Here is a 21,779-nt window from a genome sequence, read left to right on the forward strand (position 1 = left end):
CAATAATAACTTAGACGACTGTGGTTTTCCACCTGCACAGCCTTCTCTCAAAATTAACTTATCTTAGGCTAGCCGTTGGTACGTGAATAATGTACTTACATCTTCACAATGATAGATCTCGAACCCATTTGTTAGTATTTGGAGACACCGTTAGAAAGTTCCACCGTGACACATGATAACGCTCTTATCATAGTTACTGCTAATTGCACCCCTGACCCGACTGACGTAACCATTTGACTATGCTCTCAGATGCTATTAGTTCTACACAAGATACTGAACCCTTTGGATGCTAGAACAATGTTGGCATGTTAATATATATTACATATACTAGCAGACCCGGCAGACTTCGCAGTGCTTCAATCGATAAATAAAAAACCTAAAATTTTGTATAAAATAAACTTAAAACAAACAAAAGGAATCCGTCCGACGGGAGACACATCAAAGGACAAAAACAAAATTGTTATTTTTATTTAATTCCGAGCATTTTTGGAACGAAGTTCCTTACGGCAGGCTTGGAGGGGATAGGGATTTTGCTGCGCGACCGAACTGAAAAAAATGTGATAGTAAAACCGTAAGAAAAAATCCGTGGAAAAAAGTGCGTGGAATAAAACCGTTAAATGAGACGTGCGCAGGCGCGACAGTCGTATACACAAGCGAGTAGTGTATAATACCTTTCTCTTTCTCCTTCTTTCTTTTCGTTCTCTCATCCCTTCTCTCTCTATTTTGTAATTATTTCTATTTCTATGTAATTTTATGTTGTCAAACAAAAATAAAGAGACATATTTTGTTATTTTAATTGATAATTTGAATTACGATTTTATTTTTATTTTACGTAATTTATTATTTCCTAAAATACTGAATTTCCTAAATACTTTCCTATACTTAAATAAAAAGTAATCAGCAAAATTTAAGAGAAAAATCAAGAAAACCAACATAAAATTGAGCATGTTTTTTTTTTTGCAAATTGTGTCGATTCTACATTAGCCGAAGGAACTTCGTTCCTACCTGGTGTCCCACGACACCACATAATTAGTTTTATATTTATCTACATTTTAAACCTTCTCTGGACTTCTACAAATAGTTCAAGACCAAAATTAGCGAAATCGGTCCAGCCGTTCTCGAGTTTTAGCGAGACAAACGAACAGTAATTCATTTTTATATATATATAGATACATAGATAGATAGATAGATAACCGTTCCATTCCATCAAGGCCAATAGGAACGTATAAGAAAATTGTCTTTAATTCACTGTAAACTTGACCACTCTCCGAGCTATAGCGACTGTAAATAAAAAGGACGAACAGATGGAGCCATACGTCAGACGAGAAATGGACGATATCAAAATAAATGTCGGATAATATTAACGCTCACACTTGAAATTGGTCGAAGAAAACAAACAGATTAAATAAATATTTGGAGTTTTATCTGAGCCAGTAAGAGATTTCGTAATCAAAGGTTTTTTTTAAGACGGTGCATATTGGCTTCACGTGTAATGTGGATGAAACAAAATATTTTCAGTATTTTATTTTAATTTTTTTCTGCAGTTAACCACGAAACCTAATGTATACAACAAATAATTATGCTTGCATGCAGCGAATCAGCCAGTCATTGAACCTGGAAGGCGTGAAATGAAAACTGTAGCAAGCCACATAGCCAGAATGCTTAGTGCGAGCTTTCTAACGTTCTCGATAGCGTAAAAGTTAACTCAAATTTGCATGCAGTCGGAACAGCGCCCCTAGCGGCAAACGTAAGCAACATTCCAACTCCATACAAATTTGAGTTAACTTTTACGCTATCGAGAACGTTACAAAACTCGCACTAAGCGCACTGAACTAGTTCGACTAAATGTTAACCAGATTAAAGTAATTCGTTTATAATACTTCATTAAACCGCGCTGTATATTTGTGGGTAACTAAAAAGAAATATTCGTGTTGAAGATTATATTATTATTTATAATATTACTTATGTACCGATCTGAGCATTCTCGGTCAAGCGATGAGTCTGTTGAGATCAAAAACTTGTAACAGTACCACTGCTAGTAAAATAATTTTGAAGTCGTCGTGGCCTAAAGGATAAGACGTCCGGTGCATTCGTATCTAGCGATACAACGGTGTTCGAATCTCGCTGGCGGGTAGCAATTTTTCTCATGAAATATGTACTTAACAAATGTTCACGATTGACTTCCACGGTGAAGGAATAACATCGTGTAATAAAAATCAAACCCGCAAAATTATAATTTGCGTAATTACTGGTGGTAGGACCTCTTGTGAGTCCACGCGGATAGGTACCACCGCCCCGCCTATTTTTGCCGTGAAGCAGTAATGCGTTTCGGTTTGAAGGGTGGGGCAGCCGTTGTAACTATACTGAGACTTTAGAACTTGTATCTCAAGGTGGGTGGCGCGTCTACGTTGTAGATGTCTATGGGCTCCAGTAACCACTTAACACCAGGTGGGCTGTGAGCTCGTCCACCCAACTAAGCAATAAAAAAAATATATATATCAACTTTAAACTACAATCACGGCTCAATCTCGCATTAGTTGTAATGTTAATTATTAATAATTAGTGGTAATGTTCTGAATACCTTAGCTTTCTTAACCACAGCAGGTCTCAAACAAAACTGTACCCAATTTAAATAAATTTGTACCCAAAGCCCAGCAGTTTTGTTAACGTTACTTCAGCCTAACACTTTTTAGAGCTACGTTGATTATTTCGATTCTCCACTTACTAACAACTCATGAAAATCTTACCGAAACTAACAATGTCTCACAGCAATGTAGCTAATTTATTACTGTTATGTAATTGTCGCTAGGGGAAATTATATAAAGCAAAACATTGTTTATTAATATTTTCTACTAGTTTTTTTTAGGACGGCAATTTTGTCGTAAACAGCTTTTTTGTTTAAATCCTCGCCATCCTTCTGTGGATATTGGCCTCGTATGGACATTAATGGCTACGCTTCGGCTTATTTCTTTCTATGAAGCGCTTTAGGACATTTTAATGTCTTTACCCTTCTATGCTCGCTTATAAGTAGTGAACGGTGAGTTTGTCTCCCATTTACGCGAATAAAACACAAAGCATCAAAGAAGAAAACTTCCTAAAAAAAACCCGCAAGTTTTGAACAACAGATACCTGTCTTCGTTCTCATTGACTCTCTTTCCGGATTTGTTCTTCGGGTGATTTTTCTTCGGTCGTATAGCAATCTTGTGCTTCGCTGCTGATGTGTCCAGGAGGCTCGCCTCGACGTCCAAGTCCGCTAATTTTGGCCTCCTGGGAATAAGGGCCATCAGTTAGGGTAGGTATGTTAGAAACAAGGCTTATGGAAGAATATTTTTTTAACATGCACGTCTTTTAGTGTTGGTTCTAAAGGCATATCACTCTAATGATTAATTTTATAATATTTATACTAATTATGAAACCTAAATGGCATCTAGTTGGTGGGAGATCTGGAAATCTGTGAGGGACTTATGTTCAACTGCAGACATTTTGAGGGTTGCTGTGATAATTATGAGCGCGGCTATGATCAGCTTTGAGTTTTTAATTTTAATTGCCCCGTTGGTCAAGTGGTTCGAGACCTTGATTGCTGTACCGCGCGGTCCAAGATCGAAGTCTTTTAAACAGTTGATACAACCTGAAGGTTAGTTCCATTTAAGTGAAATTCAGGTGTTGATAGGATTACCTACTCGTGCACATAATATGTAGGCATCAAAAAAGAAGCTGCTTGAGATTTATTCGATTCGATATTTAATATTTGGTTGCCAACTACTCCTGTGATAGGTGTCACGTTTTGAGGTTGAGAGGTTAATATTAACTTCAAAAACAAAGAAATGGCTAAACGAAAAAATATAATGGCGTATTCACAAAAATAATATTGGCAAGCCACAATAAAACATATTCCGATTTCGCAAAACATATTTTCGGTTGATATATGTATGTACTAGGTGGAATATCACGCGACGCGAGTGGGCAGGTATAGTGTTGCCATCAATCACCGTCGGACGGTCACTGTCAGGGTTGAACTCAGCTGCAATGTCGCAATGTCGTACTTCATTTAAATTACTAGTTGGGCTTTGATTTACGTTTCTCAGTATTCTCAAATTTAAAAGCACTTTGAAATGCGATAAATTCTGGGCTAGAGAACCATATTGAAAATACTTTGTTCGTGTATTACAAAGGAGGTACAGGTGTGGAAACCTCGACCTGCTACTACTGCGATTCATCTATAGAGACCTTTTGTTGCTCTCGTAGAAAAATGGGCTCACGGCTTTTTCAAGCAAGTAAGTAGGCAAGTAGTAATGCGTTTCAGTTTGAAGGGTGGAGCAGCCGTTGTAGTTTAAAAATTGAGACATTAGAACTCATATCTTAAGGCGGGTGGCGGCATTTACATTGTAGATATATATGGGCTCAGATAACCATTTAACACCAGGTAGGCCGTGAGCTCGTCCATAAATATAAGCAATAAAAAAAGTAATAAAAATAACGCCATGAAGAAGTCGAATATTATAGGGGTTTCAGGTAGTATGAATTCTAAGGAGGCGAGGCCCGTGGGCCAGTGATAAAAATCACCTCAAACGAAACATAGGCAGTACTGCATCACCGACTCAGTCACTTAATAATACTAATGGTCCCCCAGTAGTCGAAATTCGACTATAATTGTGATTATAAATGTGAAAATTGTTATGGTTCTTTGTCAGATTTCGCCAAGGGTACACTATAGACAAATAATATTAAAGAGCAAACAATATTAATCTATTCTCAATTTGACCACAGACTTTATGCAATAACAAAAGTTTGAAAATAAACAAAACAGTATTTAAACAAAGAGTATGCGTGTCAAATACATGGTAGTTTGTGTAATGTTTTTTTAATTGGTTTAATATATGTTTAATGTATTTTTTTAAATATGTATTAGCATCCCGCAGTCCTTCTCTAAATTTCCTATAAGTGTGGGAAATTTCATAGTCCTCCGTTCGCGCAGTTTTCGTCAAAAAGGGCCACAAAATTTTTGCTTAACGTATTATTTAATAATATAAATTGTGTCATATTGTGTTACAGACTTATAAACGTGAGCGGTACAACAGTACGTACGGATGCAGTGCATTGACTGTGTCGTCCTGGAACAAGCTATTTCAGAACGACCCAGTTTCACTCTGACGTCAGCGTGCAACGTTTATAACTTAGCATCATACACGAGAGAGCACAACTTGGAAATTTAATTTGTCGTATTGGAAACAAAACTGTAATTATTATTGTGGTCAGTCAGTGAATCTTCGAATGACGAATGCGATGTTTTAAAAAGTTGTGTATTTTAAAAACGCTGAAGCGAAACATTTGGGAAATCAGTCGTTAATTTGAAATTTAAATCGACTTTTTTCGTTTCTATTTTGAACTATCTTATAAGTTCATATCCGTGTAGTACATATCTACTGTGCTAAGAAATATAGGACGAAATTATTGCCCTTTAATTAGTTTCGATTACTATTTAATGCAGAAAAATTAAGCTTTTTGTGTTTTTTTTTCCTAACTTTGCTGATAGCCTTGAGAGGTTATTTCAGCTTCACCCTAACATGTAGGTTAGCTCACGGGGCTCAAACCAGAAGTGTTGCTAGCACTGGCCCTAGCAAGAGCGGTGCTTCACAGAATCTACCACCGGATCGGAAACGCGACCCACTGAAAAGATCCGGCGAGAAACTCAGTGGGCTGTGTCTATGGGTTAATTCGCTCGTCGAACCCGTCGCTTGAACTCGACGAAGGGCTCTAAGGGCGAGGACGGTGACCGGTGCTTGTGGTACCTAAAAGCACCGTTAATGGATCGGGAGGATCCGTAATGACGTGTTTTGGGCGACGTCGACTATTTACCATTCGGTCTACAGGATCGGGTCTGATTGTGTTCGTGAGTGTTCATGACGTACGCTGACGCACTGATTTTATCCGATTGATTTGAAACTAATAACAACTATTATTGAAAACTTACTCATGATTTTCATTATCCTCATCACGGATGCAGATACTTATTAGTAATAATAAGTAGCAAGTACTAAATAGTGTCCCTTTATTGCATTGATTAGTGGATGAGCGCACGGTACACTTATTGTAAAGTCGTTACGGAGTGCATAGACATCACCACGTGAAAGCCGCCAACCAATCTGAGACCAGATGTCGAAGTCTTTAATGTACACCGACTGACCCACACATCAGATGGGAACGTTTTGCGGCGAACTAGTGGTATACCTCATCATCATGGTCGGTTATTCCTGGCAGAGCAGGCGTGGTCATGTGGAATCCTTGTTTATTAAAGCCTTGACAGCTGTGCTCCATAGTTCACGAACTGAGGCTTGGCGCACGCAATCGCTAAGTGGGGTTTTGGTAAGGATTTTCACCTGATCAGTCCAGCGCATGGGGCTTCTGAAGAAGGATGCTCCGTATATCTTGGACTGAGCATCGCACCAACGCCTCAATCCCAAAAAAAAATTTCTCTCAAAGGTTGTCAGATTTTTTTTTTTTTAACGCCTTTGTAGGCAGACGGGCATACTGCCCACCTGATGGTGAGTGGTTACCGTCGCCCATGGACTTCAGCAATGCCAAGGGCAGAGCCAAGCCGCTGCCTACCGCTTAATACTCTCCACAAGCCTCGTTTGAAGAAGGACATGTCATAGCGCTCGGGAAACACCGTGGAGGGGAGCTCATTCCATAGCCGGATGGTACGAGGCAAAAAAGATCTCTGGAAACGCACTGTGGATGACCGCAGCGGCTCCAGGTAGTATGGATGAACTCTACTCCGGTGGCGGGCGGTGCGATGGTAAAAACGAGATGCTGGTATCATCTCGAACAATTCCTCAGAGCACTCCCTATGGAACATACGGTATAAAATACAGAGGGAACCGAAGTCCCTCCGCAGACCCAGAGGCTCCAAACGATCCGAGAGAATGGGATTATCGATTATCGAGATTTTATCAAAAAGCTTGCAGCTCACGGTAGAGTCAATGGCAAAAGATCTCGTGATATGCCTACCAGCATGCAAATTTTTTTACCGTCAGTAAATACCAGTCATCGATAGCAGTACTAGGGTACTCAATTTTTTTTTTTAACGCTGGGTAATTCGTTTACGGATACCCGGCCGAGAGGGGTAACAGTACGGGTTATGTCGAACTCCGGCGCCTCCAGAGAAGAAGAGGGAGAAGAGGAAGACCAAAGTCCTCCTCTTCTTCCATTTCCTACCGGGAGACTACGCCTTGAGAAAGGCGCGCGAGGCGCTGCGCGGCGTCTACCATGCAGGACCTCTCCCACAAAACCGACTACCGACTAAACCCCATCGAGATCCACCACTCCGACTCCACGAAACTAGGGTATTCCTACCGTAAGAGAAACTCAAAGAAACCCGCCCATTCTCCGGTGAACCTCTTAGTCATCATCACTTGAGTCCGTGCAGGTCGGTACCACCACCCTGCCTATTTCTGCCGTAAAAGCAGTATTTCGGTTTGAAGGGTGGGGCAGCCGTTGTAACTATACTTGAGACCTTAGAACTTATATCTCAAGGTGGGTGGCGCATTTACGTCGTAGATGTCTATGGCTCCAGTATCGCTCCGGTAACCACTTAACGCCAGGTGGGCTTATAGTCCACCCAGCTAAGCAATAAAAAAAATTTAAAGAGCGTACATCAAAATATGACAAACCATTCCAGTGACAAGTGCCAGGAAATCTGTTTGTCTGTTGTTTGTTGATCCATTTTCTTCTCCAGCCGTTCGAATTAAAATCATATTTATAAAGACTTACAATTCATTACATAAAATGCCTGTTCAGTGTCAAAATATATTAACACTCCCATTCGTATTAATATTATAAATACGTAACTAGCCTTGTCTGTTTATTGCGTGTCAGCGCCCAATTCACTGAACCGATTGTGATGAAATGCGGCTTAGAAATAGTTTGTTCCCTGGGAATTAATATAGACTACCTTTCGTTCTACAACTGAACAATGGGTTCAACCCATGCTATATATATATAAAATGTAGTCCGAATTTAATTAAGTTTTTTGTGTGTGTTCCAGGGAATTTGCGAATGGTTTAGGTTCACAATTTGGTATTGTAATACCCTTTTTTATTTATTCAAACCAATCCTGATTGTTATAAGCTATTCAAAAAAGTTTGTAATTTTCAGATATAAGACTTGTATACAGGACGTCTGTCGGGTCCGTTAATATATTTATAAAAACTAGTGATCCCGCAGTAGTCGAAATTCGACTATAATTAATTGAAATCATAAGTTTGAACACTATTATGGTTCTATTGTCAAAGACTATCATCTCACCTCAAGTTGATTAATGTTTCAAGTTAATCAACTTCATTTCGTTTCACTTCATATTACTATTTTTCATTTATTTTTTATAAAATATTAGACTACATGGTATAATAACTTTGCCTTTCCAGTTGAAAAAATAGAACTACTACTACTCATAAATTTGACAACAAGAGTATGCATGTGTGTGTGTCAAATACATGGTAGTGTGTGTAATGTTTTCTTTATTGATTTAACGTATCTTTAAATAATAAATAATGCATTTATTTTAAAAAAATATTATGATTGTGCACTGCTTCTCTATATTCTCTATAAGTGTGGAAAATTTCATACTCCTCCGTTAGTGCAATTTTCGTAAAAAGGGATACAAAGTTTTTGCTTCACGTATTAATATATAGATGCCTTTAAATTTCTGTATACTGAACGTCAGCTTCGTAAGTAAAGTCTAATATTTCATTGTTTATATCCTCCAAACTGGTCGCAATTAACACAGTCATGTTCACATACAACTTCTACGATCACATCGTGTAATAAAAAACGGAAATAATATTTATTAATTTGTTTAATTAGGTAGGTTGAGCGTATTTTTAATATATACACCCGTGGTTCCTACCCCGCCAGCACCCTGCCACACAGCAATGGAATACAAACTTGGAGACTTGAAACTCATGATTGAAGGCGGGTGATTGCACTGAAATTATGTATGTCTATAGACTCCAGTAGCCGGTTAAAAGAAGAAGATACGGTAGCACAAATAAAGTTATTTTTATAGGAATCTTGCATATTAAAAAATTCCGAATGGCATTCAGACCCCCTCTTGTCGTGGCCGCCGGGAATTACATAGCCAATCCTGTAGACCGAATGGTAAGCAGTCGAGGTCGCCCTAAGCACGTCATTACGGATACTCCCAATCGATTAACGTTGCTTTTAGGTACCACAAGCACCGGCCACCGTCCTCGTCGAACCCGTCGCTTGCGACGAAGGGCTCGACGACTGAATTAACCTATAGACACAGCCCACGGAGTTTCTCGGCGGATCTTCTCAGTGGGTCGCGTTTCCGGTGGTAGATTCTGCGAAGCACTGCTCTTGTTAGGGCCAGTGTTAGCAACACTCCGGTTTGAGCCCCGTGAGCTCACCTACTAGTTAAGTTTACGCTGAAATAGCCTCTCAAGGCGATCAGCATAGGTAGGAAAAAAAAACATTCAGACCGTCAATCTATCGAGTCTATTTAGATGATTTCTTCCGAGATATTAAAGATAAAGATAAAGACCAGAATTTCCTATCAACTAAATTCTAACAATACACCTATTTAATTCTAATAAAAAAAAACTACACGTTTACATGTTTTAAAAAACGCTCAACTATCTTTAACGCTATCTAGTTGTAAACATACTCAAAGTATTTTTTATATTAATGACAGTATCATAAAAATGTGAAACTTAAATTATGATATTTCTCAACATTATTATTCTATAAAGAATTTAAAGAAAGCTATATATTTTTACGAGGCTTCGCTTGTCTATGTAGAACGTTCCTCACCTGCGTTAGTCAGGTTGGCCGGCTTCCAGACGTACACGACGACTACGGTCTAGCCATATGCATGTGGATTTGTCTATTTCTACATTTTTTTGTATTTTTACCATTTCGAAATACTGAAATAATCGTATCGTTACTGATACAAATCGCACTATTCGTTCACTGATGTCTTCAATAATAAAATACGAGACAGACCCAAAACTTCTATCAGCCGTTTATTTTTTAGCCCTAATTTATTAGCGGTAAATGCCTTTTTGGATTAGCGGATTTTTATATCGCTTAGACAGGAGAATAAACTCGTCATCCACCTGAGAATTTTCTAATACTCTGATAATTTGCTTTGCTGAATTTGCTGGACTCCCGGCCCGTGATTAGAAATCCACCGGAAGTCACCATTGTTTTTAACATATTTTTTTCCTACCTAAGCTGATAGCCTTAAGAGGTTATATCAGCGTAACCTAATAAGTAGGTTAACTTACGGGGCTCAAAGCTAACGACTTTGCTAACACTAGCCCTAGCAAGAGTAGTGCTTCGCAGAATCTTCCACCGAATCGGAATCGCGACCCATTGAGAAGATCCGGCGAGAAACTTAGTGGGCTGTATCTTTGGGTTGGTTCACTCGTCGAACTCTACGTCGTAATCAACGAATTCGACGAGTACGGTGACCGGTGCTTGAGGGGTCTAAAACACCGAAAGATGATCCGGAGGATCCGATAAAACATGTATCGAGCAACGGCCGCTTTGCGTTGCTCTGTCGCCTGGGTCGAATAGGTAATTAGCGGCCGCCATAATAAGAGGACTAGCATGTCGCGCCGCTTTGTCGAAGTAGCGTTCTGACACAACATAAGATACTTACGTATCGGTTCTAATAACTGCTTTGCGGCAGAAATAGGCAGCGTGGTGGTACCTACGTGCGGGTTTACAAGACGTCCTACCACCACTAATAGCTCTACGCTTGTCTACCACCATAACTATTTAAAACCTGTTATGATGGAAAACGGATTGTCTATTAATCAAACCTGAAGATTTTGATAGGCAATAGGATTAAACAATTCAAATGTGCTGCTAGTGGTCGTTGCTAGTAGCTATGTGTTGTTATTGGATCCTTGTCGCTCTAAAAGCATGTCTGTCTTATACGCTTCGATCTGTAAGACCGAATACCTGTTATATCTATGAAAACCTAAAAAAATCGATCTCACATTACCTTAAGGTGAGCCGCGGCGTTAGCTCACAGTATATGAAATCTAAAACGCTAAATGTCTATAAATTGTATTTTTATAAAATAAATTTAACTTTATACAGGAAATAAGCCCTTAATTGAGAAACTAACTTGAGAAATTAAGAAACTGGAGAACTAAATTGAGAAACTTTTTAAGTACTGGTGGTAGAACCTCTTTTAAGTCCGCACGGGTAGGTACTACCACCCTCCCTACATGTGCCGTGAAGCAGTAATGCGTTTCGGTTTGAAGGGCGGAGCAGCCGTTGTAACTATACTTGAGACCTTAGAACGTATATCTCAAGGTGGGTGGCGCATTTACATTGTAGATGATTATGAGCTCCAGTAATCACTTAACACCAGGTGGGCTGTGAGCTCGTCCACCCAACTAAGCAACAGAAAAAAAATTGGTGGTACATTTTGTGTAATTCGTGTGCAGTAGTTGTTGCAGTAGTATGCAATTATATTGACTTTTTTGCACAAAATATAAGGAATTTTTGTTTTCACTGTAATACGGAATATATTATTATGTGTATGTTGAAAAGCTAGTCTACGATTTTCTTGAAACAAATTACAATGATACACGTGATTCCGTGAATCACGATGATTCACGAACCCAGGATGATGCCCACGCACCGAAAGGTGAGTTAAATAAAAATCTTAGAAATAATAACAAAATAATTTCAACAGATAATATACTAACTATCGGAGCGTGGAGCGAAAACTTTCAATAAATTATGCAAAACGAATGAAAAATGTGTTCATAATAAATCTCTACTTGTGTGTTCTGTCAACGTAGTCGGTCTTCGAAATAAAGAATAGCTCAAATTTTATAGTTATTTTTACCCCTGACCAGTGAACTCGGAACGCTTTGCCGGGAAAATTGCTTTATAATATGGACAACATTGATCTCTTGAAACTAATAGCGCGTCTCATGTCTTACAATTATGATGCTTAATTAATGTAAGAGTAAGCTGTCCTTCATTACTTAATTACTATTGGAATAGGAACTTAAAGGATAAACAAAGTAACATAAGCTAGATACATTAATTTTACAAGTTGATTTACATCGTATTTCTAAAATCAAATGACTCCATGTATAATAATATATTTATGATATATACCTAAATAAAAATATGAGATACTAGCCGTACTCGCCCGCTTCGCTGGTCTTTAAAAATTAACATTAATATTTATTGTGATTATCATTAGGGAGTCCAACACTCATATAAATATTAGCCTATCCATTAAGTACATGTATTTTCTACATGGATACCGAGTTTTAAGTCAATCGGGTGTATATTTATATACCTATATTATAGTATAGTATAGATAAAGATTAAAATGCTTAGAGTTGACAGAACGTCTTCTGTTTCTAACACCTTGGAATGGCATATATTTTGAATCCCGTTCTTGAACGATGACGTCATTATACAAAGCTGTCTGGCATAAAGTTAAAATCTAAAATTACAGGCAATGTTCGAATCAACGCACCCAGATATTTGCGATGCGTGGATCGCCGATGCTCATGGGCGGTGGTAGCCACTTATTGTCAGGTCAGTCACATGCTAGTATGTCTACAAAAGTAAAATTAGGTATTTGAAATATTAATATCGAGTTCTTTAGGTTTTACTTTAGGTTTTATATAACGTTATCGAAATTCACAATTTTAATGAAAATTTTTAACATATTTAAGTATTTTTTCCTCAAACATAATTTGTTTCACGTACTTACTTCTTCAATAATGTGTCGGACACAATTATAGTTACCAGTCGTAACGACAAAACTCCAAAATCCCAGTCGACACATTGTATATTATAAACTGACATTTGTACTTACGATTCCTTGCAATCACATCAAATACTGCATATACAGTAAAATACAAAAAAGAAAAACTACAAACATTTCACTAAATTTATTACATTACCTTTTTTAAATCGATGATTAACATGGTACACAATATTATACATAAAATCAATGAATGCCAACACGAAGGAGCTAATGAAACACAATGTTATCACAATAAGTTTTGATCACGACTATAAAATGATACATATATTTTAATTACAAATCTTATAAGCTGATATATACAATGGTCTATGTAATGTAATTTTACACCATGAACCGTTTGAGAGAACATTCTAACCGGCACATTGCTATGATTTAAATCAATAAAACACTATACATATTAATATAAATCTAAAATTTAATTTTACAACTAATCAACTGTCTGCTAAGTGTAAGCACGCGTGAACATTACGTTCCTAAATGATTCTGTGAGATATAAAAACTTAGTATTTCCCGACTACGATAATAGTTCTACATATAATCTGAATGTCAGTGTTCTTTGTATTAATGGCAATGACACTGGATTACCCTTTAAAACGAATCAAGGAGAAAATTTGATTGAACAAAAGTGAAATTCTCAGCTTGTTACTAAGAATGAAATAGTAAATATTGGGACTAACCCGAGCCGAGGTAGGATACTCGAATAAGCTCATAGGTGGCTGGATATATTAACGTGAGTTTCAAAGGTGAATTCATAATTCATCTGACATGGCTTGCTTGGTTAAAAATTGTAGTCGGGATTTATTACAATAAATTTCATTCGTCGAAGAACAATATCAAATTCGACTTTTATTTCAATCATGATCGCAAATTTTATGTTTTTTCCGTTGTTATGTTCCTTGCGTAAATTTATAATTATTTTCTTTTTATTAATAATAGTACATTTTGTATGTAGGCACGCTAAAAACGTAATCTAATGATGGACCTCTCGTTTTGAAGAAGTGGTTCTCGTAACAATAAACACGGCCTCTGTACCTGTATCAATAATTCATATTCATTACAATGTGATTCTACTGATATCTTCTGTCCGTTCTTAACACGTGTCTCTCTTAAAACTTTATTTAAAGACTACCACAGACAGCTGCTCTGGGCATCATCTGCCTGTGACTGGTGGTGACCACTCTTCAAGTTGATGGACTCTTTGACGTCACAAGTTAACACTAGATCAAGTGATGCGGCATGCAAGTTTAAATATAGATGATAGATTAATGATGAAGATTATTAAAGAATTATTATAGGAAACAAAACATTTGTGAAGCGTCAAAGTGCAATGAACTCTCGTCTAAATTTACAAACCATACGGAATGTTTCGCGCATCGAAATGAAGATAATATGCATTCCGGAACATTTTCTTTATGCAATCCGACGCTTGGGAGTATCACGAATAGATGACCCGTGCTGTTTGCATTGAGTGTTGGCGGGGAACAATCGTATTGCATTACGTATGCATGCTATTAAAATTGTCAATATATAACACTTAGAGAGGACATTCAAGTGTTGAACTACCAACGAGTTACGGCTTAAAAAAATAGCCAAATGGATTTTGCGACAGTTCCCATGCACAGAACGGCGAATCACATTCTCCCTAAAATTCTAATAGTATTAAAAAAAAACAAACACCTCCGATTACCTATAAAATAACAAAACATTCTAAATCATGAAGGTGACCTCTACTGAATTAGCAACTGCTTTGAAGAGACACAATTCTGGTCTTGTCCAGAGCATGTATCATATTAATGAGCTAAACAGTCAGTACCCAATCTATTACGGTTATAGCTGAAGTAACGACTAGTGTTACACAAGGCGCGCATGTCCGTACAGTTATTTATATGTTTACGAAATACATCAATGAGGGCACAGTTGTGCAAAGCTCATGCCAATAATAAAATCATGTACTTACTTGGCTCCGAGAGCAGTTTTCGTGTCGAGAACCTCGACTATGTCGCCTGTCTTCAACGAGACTTCGTCTTCGGTAGCGGCGGTGTAGTCCGAAGACGCTACCACCACGTCGTCCACCTGTAACAACCAGAAAAACCACATTAGTTGCTGAGAATTAAAAACAAACAAACAGTTTCACGATCCAAGGTACCTTAGGAGGACTCCTGCTACAGCTGGAACGAGATCTAGACAGTGAACGCGAAGGATATCGTTTGTAACTGGGTGTATTTTCCAAGCTGCTCATCCTACTCCTAGTATTCTCCCTATCTAGTAAAACCCCGCTGTATTTCCTGCCCCAACCGCTCATTCTCGTTATGATCTGACTATTACTGATATTGCAATAGCCGTTAAAAGTTTCCAGATCTTCATCTTGGTTGTCCACAATAGGACAGCTGTACATTGAGAAGCGATGAGCCGAGGGCTGACTTAAGTTTAAAGCTGAGAATACGTGTAGGGGTTCGAAATGTTGAATTCCATTTTCATCTAGAACTGTGTACGCCACTTGTCCGGTTAAAACCGCGCGACTGGCTTCTCTAGGAACCACAGCTTGCAATCCTTTTTTCATGATCAACAGAGCCCCAGAGACTTTCTTCTTACGCTGGAACAAAAAGTCTTCCATGGCGAGACTATTTTCAGGCTGAAGTAGACTCAACGGGACGTCTTGTGATGACATGAGAGGTGGTTCTTCTGGAATGATCATCAGCGCGGCGCTTTCTCGCACCAAGTCCCTAAGATTAGGGTCCGTGCGAGCCAACTCTGGATTGGTTTCCAACTTACGTAAAGCAGAAAGCAAGCTGGGAGATTTTTCCGCGAGCTTCCTCATAACAATTAAACGTTTTAATATGCTAAGGCTTGTATCGTCGGATGCTATTTTAGACAAGTCCTCTTCACTGTTCACAATAGCCATTAGTTTTGTGGCGATGTCTCTCATTCCGAGTAGTTTAGCGAGCCCGACTGACTGTGCGATTAATTCCTTCACGTTTTCTTGTTCACACTTCTCGTTTAGTAATATTTTTATTTCTTGACTGCTCGAATCTTGGACCGCTGACACGATCGCTTTTTGCAACGTTTCAGTGGCTTCATGGTCGGTGTTTACGAAATATATTGACTCAGAAATACGTCCAAGTATGTGTTGTAGAAGTTTCGTGTCGCATTTAGAAATATTTTTGAATGCCGGGCCTAATACTTCGTTCTCGGCACCAAGAAATTCTCCAAATTTTTCAATAATTTCATCTTCATTGATGGAATGTTTGTTTAAAGCATTATTTACGGCCAATTTTATTAATTCTACTTTAGATTCCGACGTATTATCAAGAATTTCATCACAGAGCATTTCTTTATCTTCCTCTTTTTGAAGTATCGCGTACATAGCCGATACAAAATCTTCATCAAGAGCCTTTCCTAGAATTGTGTCAATCGATTTCAAAATCATTTGATATTTCTCTTTACTATTATTATTGTTTATTTCTTCAAATTGTTCAGCAGTTACCAGGGCTGCCAAAACTGCGGCAGCAATTGAATTTTTCACTCGTTCTTGATGTGCAGACTGTCCATTACCTCCAATGAAACCAACGCTTTCCTGAATATCCATACGCTTTTTGGTTCCTCTGATTTTCTTGATTTCAGATGATGCTGAGGAGTCACTTCTATCACTGTCGTGCATTTCAGACTTTATATGAGCACTCATTTCAATAATCGATGAAATAACATCCATCAATTGGTTCGCAACTTCGTCTTTTAAACCGAAGTCTGTCACGAATGCCTTCAAGGCTTCTACGTTTTTAGTTTGATTTAATATAACACTGATTGATGGTAAATCGGCTGGAACCTGTCTACCGATTGACATACCTGCTTCTGAGAGCTGCCTTAACATTTTAGTGTCGATAGTCAGCTCGCCTTTCGTAGACGTTGTGTCATTAGGATTAGTTTTTACTTTGAGTAATTTGAGCTCTTCAGGGGTGACAACGAAACTTTGCACTGAAAATTCCAAGCCTTCTTCACCTTCGGTTAGATCGGGGGCTACGAATTTAAGTCCTTCAGGTGTTTGAACGATTTGACCAGGAACGAAAGTGACTCCATTATCATCAGTTTCTACCACTCTTCCAGGAACAAATCTGGGCCCTTCTTCGGTATCTACAACTTGACCGGGAACGAATCTAGAGCCTTCATCTGTAGATATTACTTGACCAGGTATGAATGTTGGACCAGCCTTCGTTTCTATAATCTGTCCAGGAACGAAGCGAGGACCATCGATGGTATGTATAGTCTGACCGGGAACGAACTTTGGTCCCGATTTAGTATTCACAACTTGACCCGGTACAAATTTTGGTCCATCTGCCGTATCAACAACTTGACCCGGTACAAACTGCTCTCCGTTTTCAGTAAACACGATTTGCCCAGGTACGAAAATGCCTTCCACCATAGTACCAGGTACAAAGCGGGATTGATTTAAATCATTTTTCACCAGTCTTCCAGGCACAACTTTACCTTCCACTTTCGGGATCCTAGGGCCAGGATAGAACTCTATGCCCTTAGTTGTTTGTATCATATGCCCGAATACGTAAAGGGATTCTTCTGATAATGAACAGGTTTTGATATCTATTGGTAAACCAGTAGGTGTACTTTCTGTAAACGTTATGTCTTCAACAGATTTGGCAACAGAAAACTCTACGTGACCATCAGCCTGCACAATAGTTTTCCCTGGTACAAATTTTTCCCCGTGGTTCGTAATGACGACTTGACCTTCAACAAATTTCGGCCCATCAATAGTTTCTAACGTTGTTCCGGGAACAAACTGAAGAGAAGAATCACTGGTAGTTTTAGAAATACCGGGGACAAAGCAACTTTCTCCGTTGACAGTAATTGTTTGACCGGGAACAAATTTCAAGCCATTCGGTGTTGCTATCGTGGCACCAGGAACAAAGTGTAACTCGTCGTCTTGCTGTAGTACTTGCCCGGGAACGAACTGCCACTCATTGTTAATTTTCGCATTTTGCCCCGGCGTAAAAGTGATTTCTGTGTCTTCTGTTATTGTTTGACCGGGAATAAATTGAACGCCGTCCGGTGTCATAATCGCCTGACCAGGAACAAAAACTTCTTCGGATCCTGTGCTAATAGTTTTTCCGGGTACGAATTTCAGTCCTTCTTCAGAAAGCACTGTTTGACCTTCAAGGAACCGATAAGTTTCATTCTTGGTTTTGATTGTTTGACCGCAAACAAACTCTTCACCATTTGCTGTCATTAAATTTTGGCCAGCAAGAAATAAAGGCTCATTGTTGTTTTCGTTCATAACTATGTGACCTGGTATAAGAGCCGGTCCGGCAGGCGTGTTGACACTTAGACCGGGCACAAATATTGGGCCATCTGGCGTCTCAATAGTCTGTCCCGGCACAAAAACAGTACCTTGGGGTGTATTCAGCATTTGTCCAGGAACAAATTTCTTGGCTTTGTTTATGTCTAACGTAAGACCAGAAATTGCAGCTATTTTATTTCTTTTACCCTTTTTAATATTCTTGACCACCTCCGGCAAACAATCGATGGTCGGGAGCAGATCAGTTTTTCCGTTTTCGATTAATCTTTCAGCAACATTAGCCGTTTCTATCAACTTTTCACTTGATAGCTCTTTAATTCCACTCAACACTGTCTGTTCAGGTCGAGCTTTCACTGGCTTAAGGGGGTTAACGCATGGCACACTCTCTAAAGAAACTGACACATCGCTAATATTTTTGTTAACTTCATATATCTCTGCTTCACAATGATATGGCGCTATCTTTAAGGGCGTCGGTAGTTGTGTTACTTTCGGTATAAAATTCTCATCAATAATATCTTTTTCAAATTCATCCCAACTCCAAGACTCTCCTAGAGGGTGTAACTGATTTCTCCATTCTCCAGAACACGTCACAATGCTCGATTTTGAGCGCATATGATTCAAATCAAAGTTGTCGTAAGTGAAGCATTTCACGTCGTGTTTCTCATGCTTGAATTCCTCCATCTTGGCTTTTTTCGCTTTTCGATCTTGGCGCTGTTTTTCTTCTTCTAATTCTTGAACATCAGCCAGTTTTTCTTTATTTTCAAAAATTTTCTTCATAGACGATAATCCAGCTGTGCGTTTCCTTTTCTTCTTTTTTTCTTCTAATTCTTCCATTTCTCTTTGTTTAAGTACTTCTGCATTTGGTCCCTCACCTTCGAACATCTCCACGTCTTCGGTAAAATCTTTAAAGTCCATTGAAACGCTGCGACCCTGTTTAGTCTTGATAAGTACAGTGTCCGAATCTTTGGCAAGCATAACGTCCCTAACGTCGCCGTCGCGAACCGCCGCTTCCATCTGAGCAGAAAACACTAGACTACATCTTCTTTCCTGCACTGTGTAAACATAACGTTTGTCTTCCGTAACTTGTTTCCCTAACAGCAACTCTATCAATCCTTTCTGTGCTTCAGTCGAACCGTCTAGAACAGGGAAAATATATCTGTAGTCCGGCAGCATCTCGTGTTTTCTGTTTCCATAATTAATTTCCGGCGAATAATGATGCGGTCCCAGTTCACCGGATATATTCGTAATTTTACATTTAGCCTTCGTAGAGCGAGCCGTGAGTAGTACTGGAATGTAATGATGTGAAGGCAGCCCGTAAGACTTGCCGGTGATCCTGCAGCAGCGCTTCGCATCGGCAGGGGAAATCGGTGCGAGAAGAGGAAAGTAGTTGGGCTTCGGCAGCCCTCTACTGCGGCCCGTAATTCTGCAGAACGACATTGTTGTTGTTTTCACACTACCATATTATTTGTTTACAGGGTTCTCAAGATTTACTCAAAATACTTCGTTGGACGATCGTATGAGAAACTCGCGGTTGGGAGCGCGTGTTGTCGGAACGGGTTGTTCGAGACGACTAATGCCACGAGCGGTCGGGGTAGAGCTTTAGGCGCCGAACGATTCGCACCTTCCACGCAGACGGTGTGCCGTTCACTTGTTCCGGTTACTGTCTATTTATAAACAAGCGAAAGATGGATTTACTTAAAACAAAAATATATGACACCGTTCCGAACAGCTCACAAAAAATCACAGAGTGTTTATTCGTTCAAACAACAACGTTTCAGTTTGGTTATGTAATATTTTTTTTTTTATTGCTTTGATAGGTGGGCGAGCCCACAGCCCACCTGGTTTTAAGTGGTTACTGGAGCCCATAGACATCCACAACGCAAATGCGCCACCCACCCTGAGATATAAGTTCTAAGGTCTCAAGTATAGTTACAACGGCTGCCCCACCCTTCAAACCGAAACGCATTACTGCTTCACGGCAGAAATAGGCAGGGTGGCGGTACCCACCCGCGCGGACTCACAAGAGGTCCTACCACCAGTATAAATATAATATACAATTGATCTGAAAGCAAAAGAACAGCGGTTCTGAAATGATGTACAACATCAAAATCCTCGTAAATATTTTAAAAAGAAAACAACTGTATACAAAATTCAATTAAAAAAAACATGTTGCGTCTTGTTGAAATTCATAATTGATAATTTACGTTCCCACGAAGAGAATCGAGTGAACGGCTATTTTAAGCTCGCGTCTTACATTTTTACATAAAGAGCTTTCGTAACGTCCCCCCAAAAGTCTTTGTTTATTGTTCCAGAGGTCAATAACATCCGAGAAGAGTTTTTCTTCATAAAGGCATTGTTCAGTTGAGAGGACACAAATCAATCTGTCCACGCCGACGGAGTTCATTAAATTGAAGCAACAAATTTATTATTAATTCAACTAATTAGGAGCGACGGACACGAATCTCGTTAGCAGAAGCAGAAAGGAAAACGAATAAAACGCGATGAGCATATTTCAATTTTGTAATGCGAAACAAATTTTATGTCTCCAACTAATTTAGTTAATGTTCGTACTAAAAAAAAAAATCGAGAAACTTTACGATAACATTGAAATGTATCTACATTTTTTTTTCATACCTATTCTAGTAACCTCGATGGTTTATCCTAGATTCCCCGAACTAGTAGGTGAGCTCACGAGGCTTGCTAACACGAGCCCTAGCAAGAGTCGTGCTTCGCAGATCTACCACCGGATCGGAAACGCGACGCATTGAGAAGATCCGGCGAGAAACTCAGTGGGCTGTGTCCAGTGGCGGATTAAAGGTCCAGAGCGCCCTAGGCAATCACTTTATCGGCGCCCCTGTACCGGCCATAAATGGCCATCATAATACTATAAGTTTTAACTAGGTAGTTGTTTTTGCAATTACGATCACGTTGTATCGTAGCATGATGTCATCATGTGTGGCCAATCATGGGGTAAAAAAAGTAACTAATCTATTGTGAGCTGGTTATCGATCAGTTACCACTTTTTACCACAATTACCACAATGGTAATTGATCTATGGAGTTGGTGATTTGTTTTAGCCCAAAATGACGTCAAACGTGATTAAGCTACGTTCAATCGAGTTTAAAAGTCTTGTGAGGCTTATACCCCAATTAAATTGAAAATTAACAGCATATCGATTACTGGGTCATCCCTACTGGTGTTAGCCCAATGATCTAAACTCGACCATATATATAAAGATTCATTTTATCTCTAACATTTTCTCTTTTGTTTTTGATAAATCGAATAGTCAATAACAAAACATAAAGAATACGGTCGTTATTAACAAGATCCTACGATTGTATAGTATAGTTTAACATTTATTAGCTGCGAAAATGAAGAAGTCAAAATGAAAATAATGTCAATTAAAAAAAAACCGCCTCAACGAAATGTCAACGGTTAACCTTGTCAACTGTCAAAAACCTAGTTATTTTTACGAGCGCTACAATCTAAATCCGCGGACCTTCACTGCCTCAAGAAACCGGGTCCGTTTATTTTCGTTTCCTTCAGAATTATAAAAGAGAAGACAGATCGAAGTGTATTATTTGAACACGCGTACAAATATTTACAAAATAAACGATGGATTCGTGTGGATAGCGCGTC

General features: G+C 38.9%; 1 protein-coding gene across 1 annotated transcript in view; it reads right to left on the reverse strand.

The window, feature by feature from the left end:
* LOC101746244 (obscurin) overlaps positions 1 to 19,779 on the reverse strand; it is a 124,064-nt gene extending 104,285 nt beyond the window's left edge. Inside the window, exons 1-3 of the mRNA XM_038010883.2 lie at positions 14,982 to 19,779; positions 14,793 to 14,908; positions 3,130 to 3,267 (exon numbers count right to left, since the gene is read on the reverse strand). Of these exons, the coding sequence (XP_037866811.1) occupies positions 3,130 to 3,267; positions 14,793 to 14,908; positions 14,982 to 19,577 (4,850 nt within the window). The 5' untranslated portion in view covers positions 19,578 to 19,779. The remainder of the gene's footprint in view (positions 1 to 3,129; positions 3,268 to 14,792; positions 14,909 to 14,981) is intronic.
* Between the last annotated feature and the right edge of the window lie 2,000 nt (positions 19,780 to 21,779).

This window comes from Bombyx mori, chromosome 5 (genome assembly GCF_030269925.1).
Source record: "Bombyx mori chromosome 5, ASM3026992v2".
Classification (NCBI taxonomy): Eukaryota; Metazoa; Arthropoda; class Insecta; order Lepidoptera; family Bombycidae; genus Bombyx; species Bombyx mori.